This window comes from Elgaria multicarinata, chromosome 18, assembly GCF_023053635.1.
Source record: "Elgaria multicarinata webbii isolate HBS135686 ecotype San Diego chromosome 18, rElgMul1.1.pri, whole genome shotgun sequence".
Taxonomy (NCBI): Eukaryota; Metazoa; Chordata; class Lepidosauria; order Squamata; family Anguidae; genus Elgaria; species Elgaria multicarinata.
The window spans coordinates 3,280,382-3,296,787 of NC_086188.1; the positions used below are offsets into that span (position 1 = coordinate 3,280,382).

The following is a 16,406-nucleotide window of genomic DNA, read 5'->3' on the forward strand; positions in this document are numbered from 1 at the left end:
GGAGGAGGAGAAAGAGAAAGTGAGGCAGGTAACCCTTTGCCCACCACCTCCCTAGGTCATGGGTTCCATTGTCATACTGCTCTAACAGTCTGGAAGTTTTTCCTGATGTCCAGCTGGAATCTGACTTCCTTTAACTTGAGCCCATGATTCTGTGTCCTGCACTCTGGGAGGATTGAGAAGAGAACCTGGCCCTCCTCTGTGTGACAACCTTTCAAGTATTTGAAGAGTGCTATCATGTCTCCCCTCAATCTTCTCTTCTCCAGGCTAAACATGCTCAGTTCTTTCAGTTTCTCTTCATAGGGCTTCATTCCCAGACCCCTGATCAACCTGGTTGCCCTCCTCTGAACCCCCTCCAGCTTGTCTGCGTCCTTCTTGAAGTGTGGTGCCCAGAACTGGACGCAATACTCATACATTAAAAGCAATAGAAATGTAGACAGTAAACATTAAAAGCAATAAAAGCATAGACAGTAAAATATCAGATAAAAGCTCACAGTTCAAACTAACAATAAAAACAAGGGTGGTAGCAGCAAAACAGTACTCGTTTATGAGAAGGCCATAGTAAAATAAAATGTTTTAAAGGCCTTCTTAAAATCCTGCAAGGATGGTGCATGGCAGACTGCTGGTGGGAGTTTGTTCCACAGGTGTGGGGCCACTACAGAGAAGGCCCTCTTCCATGTGGGCCCCCACCTAATTGCCCTCCCTGGTAGGCAGGTGAGAAGGGCCTCTTTTTTGGATCTTAAAGTGTGGGCATGCTGATATGGATGAAGGTGGTCTTAAAGGCAGTGAAGCTTCAGGAATCAGTTACCTAGGGAGGTTGTAGATTCTCCCACACTAAAGTTATTCGAGAGGCAGCTGGACAACCATCTGTCAAGGATGCTTTAGGGTGGGTTCCTGCATTCAGCAGCGGGTTGGACTCAATGGCCTTGTAGGCCCCTTCCAACTCTGCTATTCTATGATTCACCCCTTCTGATTGTGGCCAGTCAGGGAGTAGGTGGGAGTAGGAATCCCAGAGATTCTAGCTCAGCTCATTGGTAGAACTCCAGCTTTGCCTGGCATTGCCAGTTCACACAAGGTTGAAGGAGCAGGTGAGGGAAGGCTGACCGGACTGATGCCAGTCGGCTTAGCTTGGCCCAAAAGGGACAAATCCTGTCCTATATGGATGTGCAAGCACATTTTCCTGTTTTTCTAAAATGTCTGCCTGGCCTTCTCCCCCGTAAACTCGAGACAACTTGCAACAAGAAATTGGTTAAAAATGAAACACCATCAGGAGCAGCAGATAAAACAATAAAACCAGTAAAAACATTAAGGAGCAGCAAAAGGTAATGAAAAGGGTCTCGATGTAGTTGTTAAGAGCTGTTAAAGGCAGGAAGGAGCAGGAGTGCCTTTGCCTGGCGCCTAAAAGATAGCTTGGGAGGCAGGCATGCTTGGGGGCCACCACTGAAATGGTCCTTTCTCCAGTAGCCACGGAATACCTGAAAGGCCGCCCACCTCCAGAAGAGCTTCTGAAGCAGCTCTCACGTAGTGGGCTGGTCCGTGTGGGTGGAGGCGGTCCTTTGTCTCACTCGCCGGCGAAGCCATCCGTTCTTGTGTGGCTGCTATTAACTGTTACTCGGCCTGAGCCCTTGGGATAAGAGGGGCTGTCTGCACACGCCGGAGAGAGAAATGTGGTTACGACGCTTCGCCCAGGTTTTTCCTGGTTGTGTGTGGAGCCACGGCGGCCTGGAGCAGGCTGACTCATCCCGGGCTGCGGATTATTTATAGCACTGCACAGCGCCAATCCTGAAGCAGCCGGGCCCTGGGCGCTTGTTCTGCCAATCTCCTAACGAGGCTGCTGCGTTTCTCCGTGGCCTGAAGGGCTTTGGGGCCATGTCCGCTGCAGATGATGGGAATTTAATTTGAGTCATCAGCGAGCTCTCTCGGCTGCAGCGGCAAGGGCCAGGCTGCTAAAAAGCCAGCGTTAACATAATAAGCCAGGGGGGGCGGGGAGAGATGTCATGGAGGGACGTTGCGTTCAGCTCTGTCTCGCTGCCTTGTTTTGCTCCTGACTTGAAAGCATTACGACGGTGACCTTCTCTGCCCTGTCATTTCCTTAATGGAAAGGAACGGCTGTTCCCCATCCGTCAGCTCGTACAATTAGGGTAGACCAAGTTTGGGGGTTGATGCAACTGGGTTGCAACACCCATCAAAGCCCTTTGCCGCCCAGCCCTTGGTCAAAGAAGCTGCGAGCGAGGCTTCCGTTTTTCTGTTCCCAGCGGCTCCGTGTTGTTGCCGCCTCCTGGTAAACAGCTGTGGCTTAACCAGGTCCATTTTGTGGCGAGAAAGCATCCTCTTAGCTTAATAACCAAGCACCCGTGTCCCCTAACAGGTGCTGCCTCTCTGCGTTGGACTCCAGAAAAACAGAGAGAAGTCTTTCCCTGTTGTGATTCCACACCCTCTCTCAGAGACATGAGACAATAAAGGGGCACCTCTTCACACCTGAACAGAGTGTGAATGCTAGGAGTTATCCTCTAAGCTTAATTAGCCTAACAAAGCAAGGCAGTTGCCTATTGACTGTAAAGAGAGACTGAAAGAACTAGGCATGTTTAGCCTGGGGAAGAGAAGATTGAGGGGAGACATGATAGCACTCTTCAAATACTTCAAAGGTTGTCACACAGAGGAGGGCCAGGATCTCTTCTCGATCCTCCCAGAGTGCAGGACACAGAATAATGGGCTCAAGGTAAAGGAAGCCAGATTCCGGCTGGACGTCAGGAAAAACTTCCTGACTGTTAGAGCAGTATGACAATGGAACCAGTGACCTAGGGAGGTGGTGGGCTCTCCCACAGTAGAGGCCTTCAAGAGGCAGCTGGACAACCATCTGTCAGGGATGCTTTAGGGTGGATTCCTGCATTGAGCAGGGGGTTGGACTTGATGGCCTTATAGGCCCCTTCCAACTCTACTATTCTATGATTCTGTGACTAAAAGGACAGTTTCCTGCTGTGCCCAACAGGCTTTTACTGGACCTCTTCTTCAGGGAGGGTCTTCAAGCTGCAACCTCTGCCACGTGGCAGATCTAGCGGACCACTTCCCACCTCCTCTCAACTCTGCCCACTTGACCTTGCGGCAGACTCTGGGATCTGTCAATTCTGATGCTCCCTCCCCCTCTGACAAAGACTGAGTTCCCAGGGATGGGGAGAAGATGATCTCTGAGCCTAGGCCTCCTGGTCGCTAAGCTCCTGGAAAGATTTGTGTAATTTGCACAAGTTTGGCCACGATTTGCGCAAATTGCTCAGAAATGTGTGCGAATTGCAGAACCTTTCCCCAAAACGTGCAAAAAGGTTCCTGGAGTTTGGGGAACAGCTTGCAGCTCAGCTCCCAGACACAAAGTGAGTTGTTCATGCCATGGAACTCCCATCAAGCCAAAAAAGAACTAGATTTCCCAGTGATGGACATCCGTAGAGGTTGAGTTGCCCTTGGACTGCCAGTCCCTACCTGCCCTTCCTCCAACATTAAAGTAGGAAAGAAGTTTAAGAAGCAGGATTGTTGACCGATATAAACACCTCCTTTTTAGTTGATTAGCCATATTCTAATGTTTGTTTTTGAAGAAAAAATATCAGTGATTAAATCAATTGGCATATCACCCAAACCTCAGTAAAAAGCTGAAATTCTCTCAGCGTTTTAGATGGTGATGGAAATATTACGATAAACTGACAATTTAATAAAACAAAAGTGACCCCTTCTGGTTAGAAGGGGCAGTTCTCTTGAATATTTTCCCTTTACTCCCTACTTGCAGTAACACACCGGAAACAAAACCAACCGGTGTGCCTTGAACTCTCAGCACCCGTAATTACAATTTGCCCTCCCTGATTAAAATGAGCTCCTACGCGTTAGTCAACAAAAACGTTGATTGACCAGTTAATCCCCTCAAATTTTGAAACCGTGTGAAATGGAACCTCATGGTGTTTTTTGCGAGGGTAAGGTAAGCGACAGTCCTTCCCCCCCCCCCCCACTGGCTGTGACATCAGCTGCCGTGCCGTCTGCTGATAAGGGAGCTGGCTGGCAGGAGAGTGGATCGGGAACCCTGTGGCTTGCCAAAGCTGAAAATAATTCAGACTCAAAGCAGCTCATTCGCTCTTGTCTGGCTTCTCCCACTCCTGGCTGCCAGGGAGGCTGAGCCACGCTGGCAGCTGAAGACAAATGAATCCAAAGCAGAGTTGGAAGCATTGGGGAGCTCTTTATGGGTCCTGTTGCAGCCCTCTGCTCCCCGAAGGCAAGGGTGAGACTGCCCTCATCCCGATTCTAAGCCAGCGTGCTTGCCGGTGAGGCCTTTGGTGATCAAAACACAAAACCACAGCCAATGAAGCCAGTGTCTCCTTGGAGGCAGATGGCAAATGTGCTTTCAGGTGGCCCTACCACGTCAATATTATCGCCAGCTGCAGGCAGCTGGTTGGACCCAACCTGCCCTTGTACTCCGGGGCAAGGCACTTACAATAGTGTGCCTAGGCTTGAATAGATTAGGAAGGAGCCGCTCTGAATGTCTGTTTCTCGCAGGACAGCCCACGGACGCGATGCGTAGTTAGCCAATTTCCTAGCAGTTCAAGGTCGCCAAGAGGCAGCAGCAGCAGCGATGTCAGGCGGCATCTTCTCATTTCTTCCTTTCTCGTCGTTTCCCTCTCTCCAGCGGCCGTCGAAGCCTGCGTCCTCCACGGCCTGAAGCGACGTGCGGCCGGCTTCCTGCGCAGCAACAAGATTGCCGCCCTGTTCATGAAGGTGGGGAAGAGCTTCCCGCCCGCTGAAGAGCTCTCTCGGAAGGTGCAGGATCTGGAGCAGCTCATCGAGAACGCGTAAGTTTGAGGGGCGCGAGCCGGGACGGTGTTTTGGCTCTGAGCGTTGGCTCAGCCGGGGAGTTCACACTTTTGAGGAAAGCTGTCCTGGTGGCCCACTCAATCTGTCTGGCCCTGCTTGGCTTTTCCGCTGCTCCGGTTCCTGCCTGTGGAGCCGTGCCTCCTCAAACCCTAATCCGGAGATTAACCCTGACCCTAATGTATCACAGAGAATTCCCTCCAGCCACTAAAAGACAGCCTGCAAGCCATCCTGATGGCCCACTCAGTCTTTCTGGCTCTGCTCTTCTGCAGCCCCGGCTCCTGCCCGTGGAGCCGTGCCTCCTCAGCCCTAACCCAAATCTGAGGATTAACCCTAATGTACCACTGATTCTTCCCTCCAGCCAGGAAATATCAGTGTGCAAGCTGCCCTGGTGTCCGCAACATCCTCATCCATCCTCCGCTATCCGTACTGAATACAGTAAATAAAATCAAATTTAAATAAATGCTCCATGCATTGCTTCTCCCCTTGAGCACCGTCGCTCCCATGTCATGTACAGCACCTCGCTCTCCATTTACGGGGGCTAAATAAACTGGGTAGCCAAAGAAAAGCCAGGCAAGTGTGCTCTGCTCTGAAAAGTTAAGTGTTCTGGACCAGGGGTTTTGATGCACAGGCCATAGCTAGACCTAAGGTTTATCCCTGGATCGTCCAGGGGTCAAACCTGTTCATCTAGGTGACACACAGGGGATCCCGTGCTCAGGCAGGGGCGAACCCTGGATGATCCCAGGATAAACCTTAGGTCTAGCTGTGGCCACAGTTGACTGCTGCGACTGGTAATTTGACGAAAACCGGGCCGTTTAGATGCGTCGGCCTTTTGCTATGATTTTCCCTTTGGACCGTTTATAAAGTTTAGTTAAATGCTTCTTTAAATAGATTTGATCGAAACAGAGGTAAATAACATTGACTTTGAGGTCGGGCGTCGAGAGTCTGTGCAGGAGATTCTGGTCAGCCTCAGGTCCCGTTGAACGGGGTGTTTATTTCCTTCCTCCTGTCTCCCTGAAGGCGAAACCAGGGAACGGGTGCCCAGGAGAACACCCGCAGAGTCCAGAAGCTCCCCAGCCTGTCCCCGCAGGCCATCAAACATCTCTGGATCCGGACGGCCCTTTTTGAGAAGGTTCTGGACAAGATAGTGCACCACTTGGTGGAAAACAGCAGGTAAAGGCAGACACTGCTGGACATCCCCTACCCCCCGCTCTCCCTGTCGGTGGGTGATAGCCACGGAGTCGATTGATGCAGTAAGTATTTGGCGCATTGACTATGGGGCTGTCTTTGCCATGGAGTGTCTCCGAATCCACACTGCATCGGTTATACGATGCAGCCGCAGATTCGGAGCCACCCCGAAGCAAAGATGCGCAGCTGAAAAAGCAGAGACTTAGCCTGGCTTTTCCAGCCAGAGCAAGGTCAGCTTGGCTCTTCCGCTGGTCTGTCCTCACTCGGAGCCACTCCGGGGATGTTCCTGGGTGGAAGTTGACCTCCTATCGGTCACCAGAAGCCGAGGGAGATGGTGGGCCCAGCGAACCTAATGGCTGCCAGAAAGCCCATGCTGCCTCCCCTCGTAATGACAGCTTGCTGCCACCACACCATAGCGCAGGGGTTGGCGGTGGAGTGGTGCCAACCCGACGCCGTGAAGACAGTCCCTACCTGAGTCTGTTGGGCTGCTCACAGTAGAACACTTGCAGGGTTAGTTCACCAGGTGCCAACTGAATCCATGTTGACCCTAAGACTATTCTAAGCTTAACTATCTTGGGGGCAGAAATATCTCAAAGACCTCCTCTTCCTCCTCCTCCCATAGGAACCTGCCCATACTTTGCGCTCTTCATAAGAGGGACTCAAGACAGGGCCTTTTCTGTAGCGGCACCCTGACCATAGAACTCTTTGCCAAGAGAGGTCAGGTTGATTCTATCCCAATTGGGTTTTCGACAGAGAAAACTGTGCTGTTTTGCAAGGCCTTTGGCTTTTAAAATGGTTTTGACATTGTTGCGTTTCGATTTTATTGGCTTTTATGCCATTGTACGTCGCTTTGAGAGCGCCCTTGGCAGAAAAGTTATTAATAAATATTTCTGATAAATAATAAGCCGATTCGGAGGGCATGTCTAAAACGGTCTCCGACTAGCCAAGTACAGGACTGATCCAGCACGGCGCTTCTTACATTTTTATGATCCACCCGAACAAAGAAATAAAGGTCTTTCTCAAGCACGGGTGTGGTAGAGCAAACACATTGTTTTCTGTCACCTGTGGTCTCTCGGAATATTTTTACCCAGAGGGGGAAAAAAGATGAGAGATCCTTATTGATGCAGCATCATGCTGGATTTCCACATCCCATGGGCTCAAATGAAAGGTGGGTCTAGTGACAGCTGAATTTAAATGCAGCCGTTTGGGTACAGCAAACCCGTTGGAAATAATAGCTTCACTTAATTTTGCAAGCCATGAATTTTAAAAAGGTGTTTCTCCTGTTCCAGCAGAGAGAGATAAGGGAGCCTAGACTGAGCCATGCTTAGAATTTTCAGTAAGTAATTAAATGGTCCTAAGATATGCTTGCAGGAACACGGGAGCGTTCCCTAGGTCCCTGTTGGGATGAATCCCGCATACGCTTACCCTTAAAGATGCTAGTGTCTGGGATTATTAGAAAGTTGGAGTTGTCTGGTGTGTAGTAGATTCAGGACAGACCAGAGGAAAGACTTCTTCACGCAGCACATAGTTAAACTGTGGAACTCGCTACTGCAAGATGGAGTGATGGCCGTCAACTTGGATGGCTTTCAAAGGGGGTTGGATAAATTCCTGGAGGAGAAGGCTATCCATGGCTTCTAGCCCTGATGGTTGTGTGCTATCTCCAGTAATCGAGGCAGTAAGTCTACGTACACCAGTTGCTGGGGAACATGGGCGGGAGGGTGCTGTTGCACTTGTGTGCTGCTTGTGGGTTCCTGCTCAACAGCTGGTCGGCCACTGTGTGAACGGAATGCTGGACTGGATGGACCCTTGGTTCTTATATTCCTTCTGTAACCTTCTTCTCACTGGCCTTCCTTCTTCACACATCAGTTTGTTGGTTTCTGTTCACCACTCTGCTGCTAAGATCATCTTCTTGGCTCGCTGCTCTGACCATGTTACTCCACTTCTGAAATCTCTTCATTGGCTTCCAATTCACCTCAGAGTCCAATATAAACTTCTCCTGTTGACCTACAAAGCTTTTCACAGTCTAGCTCCTTCCTCTCTTTCCTCTCTCATCTCACACTATTGCCCTGCTCGTGCTCTTCGCTCCTCTGATGCCATGTTTCTCGCCTGCCCAAGGGTCTCTACTTCCCTTGCTTGGCTTCGTCCATTTTCTTCCGCTGCCCCTTCTGCCTGGAACGCTCTTCCAGAACATTTGCGAACTACAAGTTCAGTCGCAGCTTTTAAAGCTCAGCTAAAAACTTTTATTTTTTCTAAAGCTTTTAAAACTTGATTTTTATCTTACTTTTATACTGTTTGTTTTACTCTCCCCTGTGCCTGTTTGGTGCATTCTCTTCCCCTTCTTATTGTTTTATTATGATGCTATTAGAATGTAAGCCCATGCGGCAGGGTTTTGCTATTTTATTGTTTTACTCTGTACAGCACCATGTACACTGATGGTGCTATATAAATAAATAAATAAATAATAATAATAATTCATGGTTCTAAATCACAATTGTGGGGCAAAAGAAAAGCAGGTGGGGAGGGAAAAAAGACGAAGGGGCGACGAGGTCCAAAGAGGGGGCGAAGTGTTGCAAGGCACAAATGCTGACCAAGGTATAGCCTAGGGACATCTCATGTTTAAGCAGCACCCACCCTCTGGAAAACCCTCCCTCGTGCATTTCGGGAGGCAGAAAACGTAACCTCCTTTAAAAACGCCTCCTGAAAACACATCTTTTCACACAGGCTTTCCCTGGGCTGTAACTGCTCCTGGGGTTATTTTGGTTTTACCTGGTATTAAACCGTTAAAGCTTTATATTATGTTTTGATCTGCTGCATTTTATGATCTCAACTGTGAACTGCCCAGAGAACCTCAGCTATGAGTCAGTATAAACATGTAACAATAAATAAAAATGTTTAAGAGCAGAAAAGTAAAAAAGAACTATATTGGGATAAGTTCCTCTTCCTTTCTAGTCCTCGCTCATTTCAGTTTTGTCCAGAGCCCTGTGGTTGTAACACTTCCATATTTTTTCTCTCTGTGCGCAGTAAATACTATGAGAAGGAAGCCCTGCTCATGGATCCTGTCGATGGGCCCATCTTGGCTTCATTGCTAGGTAATGCAGTTTTTCTGAACTCCTTTTCTAGGCAAGACATTGATGCCGCTTGCGGCTGGGAAATGTTTGTTTCGGAAGCACCTTTGAGCAGGGTACAGGGCTGTTTCAGAGCCACGGCTTTGATGGGGTCCTGCTCAGATTCAAAACCCTGGCAGGCAGCTTTCAGGCTATGCTTCTTCAGGAGTAGGGACCGGCAGCAAGCACAGGTGGCGGTGGTGGGACATTAGCAGGCGAACGTCATTTTTGAATAGTTGCTTGACTCACTTGTAGTCCATGGAAAAATATTGATGGGTTGGAGGCAGCCTGTGCACTTCACATTGCTGACCTCTGAATGAAAGATGCTCCAGCTGAAGCCATAGCATTGCCCTGGGCAACAATTAGTCATAATCATAGAACAGTAGAGTTGGAAGGGGCCCATAAGGCCATCGAGTCCAACCCCCTGCTCAATGCAGGAATCCACCTTCAAGCATCCCTGACAGATGGCTGTCCAGCGGCTTCTTGAAGGCCTCTAGTGTGGGAGAGCCCACAACCTCCTAGGGAATTGGTTCCATTGTCATACTGCTCTAATAGTCAGGACGTTTTTCCTGATGTCCAGCCGGAATCTGGCTTCCCGTAACCTGAGCCCATTATTCCATGTCCTGCACTCTGGGAGGATTGAGAAGAGTTCCTGGCTCTCCTCTGTGTGACAACCTTTTAAGTATTTGAAGAGTGCTATCATGTCTCCCCTCCGCCTTCTCTTCTCCAGGCTAAACATGCCCAGTTGTTTCAGTCTCTCCTCATAGTCACCACAAAAGGTCACTGTATGGGGAGGGGAGCTGGGGTAATGTCCTCCGTTGTTTTCTGTTCCCTTAAGAGGGGAAATCGTTGAGAGGGTGAGCTGTACCTGCTCCTCCAGGCCTTCAAGGGTTGGGTTGGGTTGATGGTGGTCACAGCGGTAACCCTATAAGGATTTCCCCAACTCCTTCAGTACCTCTTGAATCCTGCTGTTCCAGGAGGTTGCCTCTATCCCTGCTGGTGTTGGTTTGAAGCAGAGGCATGGGGTTTGTGTGTGTGTGTATGTAAATGCATACGGATCGAGGCCCAGAAATGCCAGCCTTTAAAGCCTGCCATTTTCCTTCCCCACCAACAACCAACCTACGCTCTGCCTCCCCGTACAGTGGGCCCTTGCGCGCTGGAATACACCAAGATGAAGACCGCCGATCACTTCTGGACCGACCCCTCGGCCGACGAGCTGGTTCAGCGCCATCGGATTCACAGCTCCCACTGCCGCCAAGACTCGCCCACCAAGCGTCCGGCTCTCTGTGTAGGTTTTGGGTGGGGCTGGCCTGGCGGGGGAGGCTATTGATGTTATGTTGGCTGCTACAAGAGCAGCCTTCTGCATGGCCACTAAGTGAAAAGAATGCTGGCCTAGATGGACCCTTGGACTGATCCAGCAGGCCTCTTCTGATGTTCTGAAGGGCTGCGACTCCTAGCTAGATGGACCAACGATTGATCTGTCCTTTTTTGTGACTTTGGTTGACATGGAGGGAAATCTTCCTAAACTCCATGAGTTGCCATGTTGGCAGGGGGGACTGAGAGCATCCGGGCAAACTCTTGCAAGACCTCACCCTTCCTGGGTAGCCAAGGCATTCTGTTGCATGCCCCATCTTGGTCTGTGGCCATGAGAAATAAATCATGCACTCACGGTGCATGCTAGGATCCCTCGGAGCTGCCCAGGTTTCTGCCTTCGTATAGGTAGAACATCTGGCCTGCTTCCTCCTTCCTCTAGAATGCTCAGACCGGAGAAGCTGTAATTGCCAAAGTTCTCCCTTAAAGGCAAATGTACTGTGATGTGGCCCCCAACGTGGCAACAGAAGGGCCCTGGGCTCACCTGGTTTTTCCCTGCTGGGTTCTCCTAGATCCAGAAGAGGCATTCGAGTGGCAGCATGGATGACCGGCTGTCCCTTTCGGCCAGGGACTACGTCGAGTCGTTGCACCAGAACTCCAGGGCTACCCTCTTGTACGGCAAGAACAACGTCCTGGTGCAACCTGTGAGTAGCCATCAAGCAGGGAGCATTGGGTGGGCCCCAGCGCAGTGGGGGAAGCAGGTTGCGTTGAATCCCAGCCCAGTAGCCACTAGCTAAATTGGGCAACGATTGCTCTGCCCTCCTCCAAAGCCAAATTTAGTGCTGTCAGACAAATTAAGCAAGTTCTAGAAATGTGCTGTTTATTTACTTTTTTTGCGACGTAGACCTTACTCTTTCATTAACTACAAAGAGAAATGAAGGGACTGGTGATGTGCCAGAGGGCTCCCTTCCCTCCTCAAACACTGGAAGTCCTGCCTCTCACAGGTTTTCAAGGCTGTCCCCTTATCCATCAGGGCTAGAAACTTTCTTTTTAATTTAAAGGGATTTGCAAATGGTTGGAAATATACTCAGCTCTAGACAGGAAGCAATTGAGAACCAGCTGAAGTCACTTCCTCCTCCTGTTTCCTCTCTCCCCCCTAGCGAGATGATATGGAAGCAATTCCAGGCTACTTGTCCCTTCACCAGACCGCCGACATCATGACGCTGAAGTGGACTCCAAACCAGCTGATGAATGGCTCAGTGGGCGATTTGGACTATGAGAAAAGGTGAGCAGAGTCTTGTGGGACCTTGAAGACTAACTACCACATTTAAAATGGTATCCGCTTTCATGGACTTTAGTCATGCATCAGTTGGATGAAACAGACCCCGGTCCACTACGAAAGCGTCGGCCAGAATGAATTTGTTAGTCCTTAAGGTGCCGTAAGACTTTTCTTGCTTTTGCTCCAGCAGACTCAGGGCTTCATCTCTACATCAAGGGGAAAGCCTTACCGGGGCTTCCTTTTCCAGAGTATTTGCAGGTTTATGATAGCCATAGTACACACGCTTCACCTCCCCCCTTGTTTTCCTGGTTCCTCTGTGAGCATGTTCCATATATTTCATTTATACAGCTGGTAGATGGCGCTGCAGGATTTCTACAATATAACACTGTTCTTGAATTCCACCGCCTCTTCGATGGTGTTTTTTGGTGTGTGTTTTTTTTCCCCTACTGCATTTTCGGTGGTTTATAAAACGGCAGAATAAATCTAAAAAGTGATGTGAGAGGCACTGGAGGTTGGCGACGTTGTGAAAATGTCCCGTGAACTTCCGTGAGCGAACAATCACAAGTGCACAATAAATGCCTCGTGTAAAAATGCCCTTACACAAGGGTGACCCCTCTGGAATCCGGAACTAGTGCCATGAGGGTTTGCGAGGCTTATTTTTCTTGGTTGACTAACTGATTCGTGCAGGCTGGGCAGAGCGCACAGTTGTAGGAGAGTCCTTTCTGGAGTCCTTGCCGCTTTGGCAGAAAAGTATGTCTTGCTATTCCATCCCAGCTCTCCGCTCTCACGCCACTCCCTCTCAGGAATCCAAGACCTGTCTCCTCCTTTAGATGATTGTTCTAATGCTCCTGATTGTACTGGGCGCTTTCTAAACAGGTGTGGCTGCATATCCTTCTTTCACTCACTGAGAATGTTGCCTCAGCCCCAGAGGTCACGTCCTGAACCTGTTTTCTCTGTGTTTGCACGGTCTCAGGCACAATGAACATTTTTGAACCTGTGCAAAGGGTGAGGGAAGGCAAACACACCAATAAACAAAAATGGTTTCTGGCACTGACAGCCGCTCAGATAATCACTTTAGTGCATGGAGACTGCCCTGCCCAGTCGGCTGTCACTGACAAAGTCAGACCATCTGCTTTCATTTAACCTTTTTAATAATAATAATAAATAATAATAATAATAATAATAATAATAATAATAATAATAATATCATCAGTTCATTGTAAATGTCAACAAAACAAACCAACACACAAAAATAGGAACAGTTGATTTTTGTTTTTTAAATGACAGGTATAACTACATGCTTTAAAGGCCTCGGTTTCAAATTTTTCAACATTCTAAGGGGGAAATAAAAGGAAAAATCAGATTGTACATAAACTTCACTAAAAGCAGACCAAATATCAAATTGTAAGTCCATTGGTGAGTGGTGCTGATATATCATTCGTTTGAATTTTGCTTGCGTTATTAGTTCTTTAATCCATTGCATTATAGGCGGTGCACATTTATCCTTTCAGTGTAGTAGTCTCAGTCTTTTAGCATTTAACCTGCTTGATGTTGGAAGGGGGGTTGGAAAAGTCTATCTCATGCACCCCAAGATTCCTAGCAATGCCCTAGAGAGGGGGTGGTAGTTTTGCATCATTTAAGCCAGGTAAAAGTATCTCTAGGTCAGCCTTCCTCAACCTGGGGCGCTCCAGATGTGTTGGACTGCATCTCCCAGAATGCCCCAGCCAGCTGGCTGGGGCATTCTGGGAGTTATAGTCCAACACATCTGGAGCGCCCCAGGTTGAGGAAGGCTGACCTAGGTAAATTGGAAGACCAGCCAGACTTCACGCCAGTGCGCCCTCTGCTGGGGACATGGTAAGACTGCATATATGTCTCACCTTTCTGTAGGGATGTTGGACAAATTCGCAACGAAATCAATTTTTTGGGGGGTTCTACGAATCTGACCCGCAGATTCCTCAGCGGACCGGTGTTTTATAGTTCGCGCAGACTTGAGGACCAGTTTTTTTAAAAAAAAATCTGGAATTTTACACAAATTTAGTCGTAGAAAAATATGTAAAATAATAATTAAAAAAACCCACTGGCTGAAAATGAACATTTCCTTCATAGGCTAAAACATGAGAATGCACGTCTTCAAGGAGGGGGGGGGAGGGATTTGCACATTTTCAGGAAATTGGGAAAATCTGATTCTGTCAATGAGCATACGATGGAACAAAGGGCGCCTGACATGTCACAAAACGCAGGCAGAACATTTCACAAAATCCGTACATCTCTACCTTTCTGCCAAAGTACAGACGGGGGACAGATGTCGTTGTTGGCCCCAACAATTGGAAATGCAATTGCGTTTTTTTAAAAACACAGAACCTGTGGAACTCCTTGCGACATGATTTGGGATGGCAATTAGTATGAATGGCTTTTTAAAAACAACAACCCAGCATTATTAGTTGAGTGTTTTCTAGGAGTTCACTTGAATGTGTTTTATTTTATTGGATGGGTGAGCCTTGCAGGATGTTTTGCAGGGCAGAGCTTGGCTGCAACGCTGACCCTGACCCCACTGTTCTTCCCTCTCGCAGCGTCTACTGGGACTACGCCATGACCATCCGCCTGGAAGAGATTGTCTACCTGCACTGCCACCAGCAGGGTAAGTGGGCAGCCAGACTCTGCCTTGGTGGGTCTTGTGTTCTGGTCAGCTGTATCGGCCCTCCCCTTTGCCTCCAGGCATGTCCGCTGTTCGGATTGGGCCCAAGCTCCTTGGTTTGTTCTCAGACTCTGATTCAGATTCGGAGGCAGAGCGAGAAGAAGCGCAGCCAAGACAGGGAATAGGGGGAGGAATTTTCCCCAGACTTTCCAGGAGCCATGGATGAATCTTCCCAGGGGCTTCTTGAGGAGGCCCAGGTTTGGAAACTGTCTTCCCCCTTGCCGTAGGAACTCAGCCTGTGTCAGAAGGTGAGGGAGCATTGGAATTGAGAGGCACCAAAGTTCAGGGCAGAGTTAAGCGGGCAGAATTGAGTGGAGGTGGGAGGTGGTCTGCCAGGTTGGATACCCATCAGAAGAAAGACTGTCCGTGAAGGAGGAGCCCGGCAAAAACTTTGGCACGGCGGGGAGCTGTCCGTTCGAGCTGACAGGCAACTGCCTTGCTTTGTTTAGCTTATTCAGCGTAATGTTACAGGTGTGAAGAGGTGTTATTAACTGAATAAAGAGCTTGTGGCTTGCACAACGAGTCTCTCTTGCCTCCCTTAGCAGTCCCTGACATTCACTGTGCTCACAGCCCTTCCCCTAAAAGTAAAGTAAGATTCTAGTCCTCATTATTCCCACCAAAGGGCTGATTTGAGTAGCATCTTAGGAAGCTGTCTTCTACTGAATCGATCCACAGACTGGCAGTGTCTCTTCGGGGTCTCAGGCACGGGCCTTCCTCAGCCCCACCTGAAATGCTTATCTGGTTTAAGTGGTGCGCCCCCTCCTCCTTTATGGCACTGCTAGGGGTCTTGGGGTGCCCCTCTTTGATTAAGCCACGTTTGGGGAGATGGGGGCAGCAAAACGCTTCAGGTCAGTCCTGCTCCTCAGCAGGGAGTTCTACGGGAACCAGGTTCTCACTGCCGCTCCTGTCCTTGCGTCTCCTCTCTCTGCTTTCTCCCTCCTTCTTGCCAATAGTAGACAGCGGGGGCACGGTTGTCCTGGTGAGCCAAGACGGCATCCAGCGCCCTCCGTTCCGCTTCCCCAGAGGGGGTCATCTCCTGCAGTTCCTCTCCTGCCTCGAGAATGGGCTCCTGCCCCACGGCCAGCTGGACCCACCGCTCTGGTCACAGAGGGGGAAGGTAAGGATGTTCAGAGTGGGGAAATGGTGGATTTGTCTTTCCCGGGGCGGATGGCATTGCAGTCAGCTGATTGTGCAGTTGGAGCAGAAGTGGGCAGGCAGGAGGACAGCTTTTTAAAAATCAATCTGCTCCCCTTCTTCTTGAGTGCTTGAGATCAAGGACTTTTTTTTTTTTGGCGTTGGCTGAGCTCAGGGCTGTAGCATGGAGAATGTCCCGGGTTCAATCCCCAGAAATTCCTGACTCAGACCCTGGGGAAATGCTGCCAGTCAGCATCCGTGATACTGAACTAGATCTACCAAGGGTCAGACTCAGGATAAAACAGCTTCCCATGTTTGTATTTCAATTAGAACTTTATTCAGAACAATGAGGACTGGAATCTTTACTTTTAGGTGAAGAAGGGTCATGCTGGCTGGGAATGATGGGAATTGCAGCCCAGCACTTCTGGAAGGCACTACATAAGACGAGCCCTGATGTTGGATCAGACCAAGGGTCCATCTAGTCCCACATTCTGTTCATACAGGGACCAGCCAGCTGTACACAGGAAACCCATAAGCAGGAAATGAGTGCAACAGCACTCTTCCACCCATGTTCCCCAGCAACTGGTGTAAATGGACTTCCTGCCTCTGATACCAGAGGTAGCATAGAGCCATCAGGACTAGTACCCTTTTATAGCCTTCTCCACCGGCTTTAGTCAGTCTAGTCCCACCCATAATACTTTTTTTAAAAATTCTATGAGAATCAGCCTTCTTTATGAAATAATATATTTAAAGATTGGATGAAAGAGCTTAAAGGTACAATCCCATGCAAGTTTAGAGAGAGGAAAAGCCTCCAGCTTCCTGGCTGGAGCATGCTGGGAGTTGCAGGCCTTTTCTC

The 16,406-nt window shown here is 49.1% G+C and overlaps 1 protein-coding gene across 1 annotated transcript in view; it reads left to right on the forward strand.

Annotated features, from left to right (window-relative positions):
* SGSM1 (small G protein signaling modulator 1) overlaps positions 1–16,406 on the forward strand; it is a 47,054-nt gene that overhangs the window by 13,921 nt on the left and 16,727 nt on the right. Inside the window, exons 3-10 of the mRNA XM_063144182.1 lie at positions 4,658–4,820; positions 5,860–6,012; positions 9,049–9,116; positions 10,274–10,419; positions 11,015–11,146; positions 11,603–11,727; positions 14,292–14,359; positions 15,370–15,533. Of these exons, the coding sequence (XP_063000252.1) occupies positions 4,658–4,820; positions 5,860–6,012; positions 9,049–9,116; positions 10,274–10,419; positions 11,015–11,146; positions 11,603–11,727; positions 14,292–14,359; positions 15,370–15,533 (1,019 nt within the window). The remainder of the gene's footprint in view (positions 1–4,657; positions 4,821–5,859; positions 6,013–9,048; positions 9,117–10,273; positions 10,420–11,014; positions 11,147–11,602; positions 11,728–14,291; positions 14,360–15,369; positions 15,534–16,406) is intronic.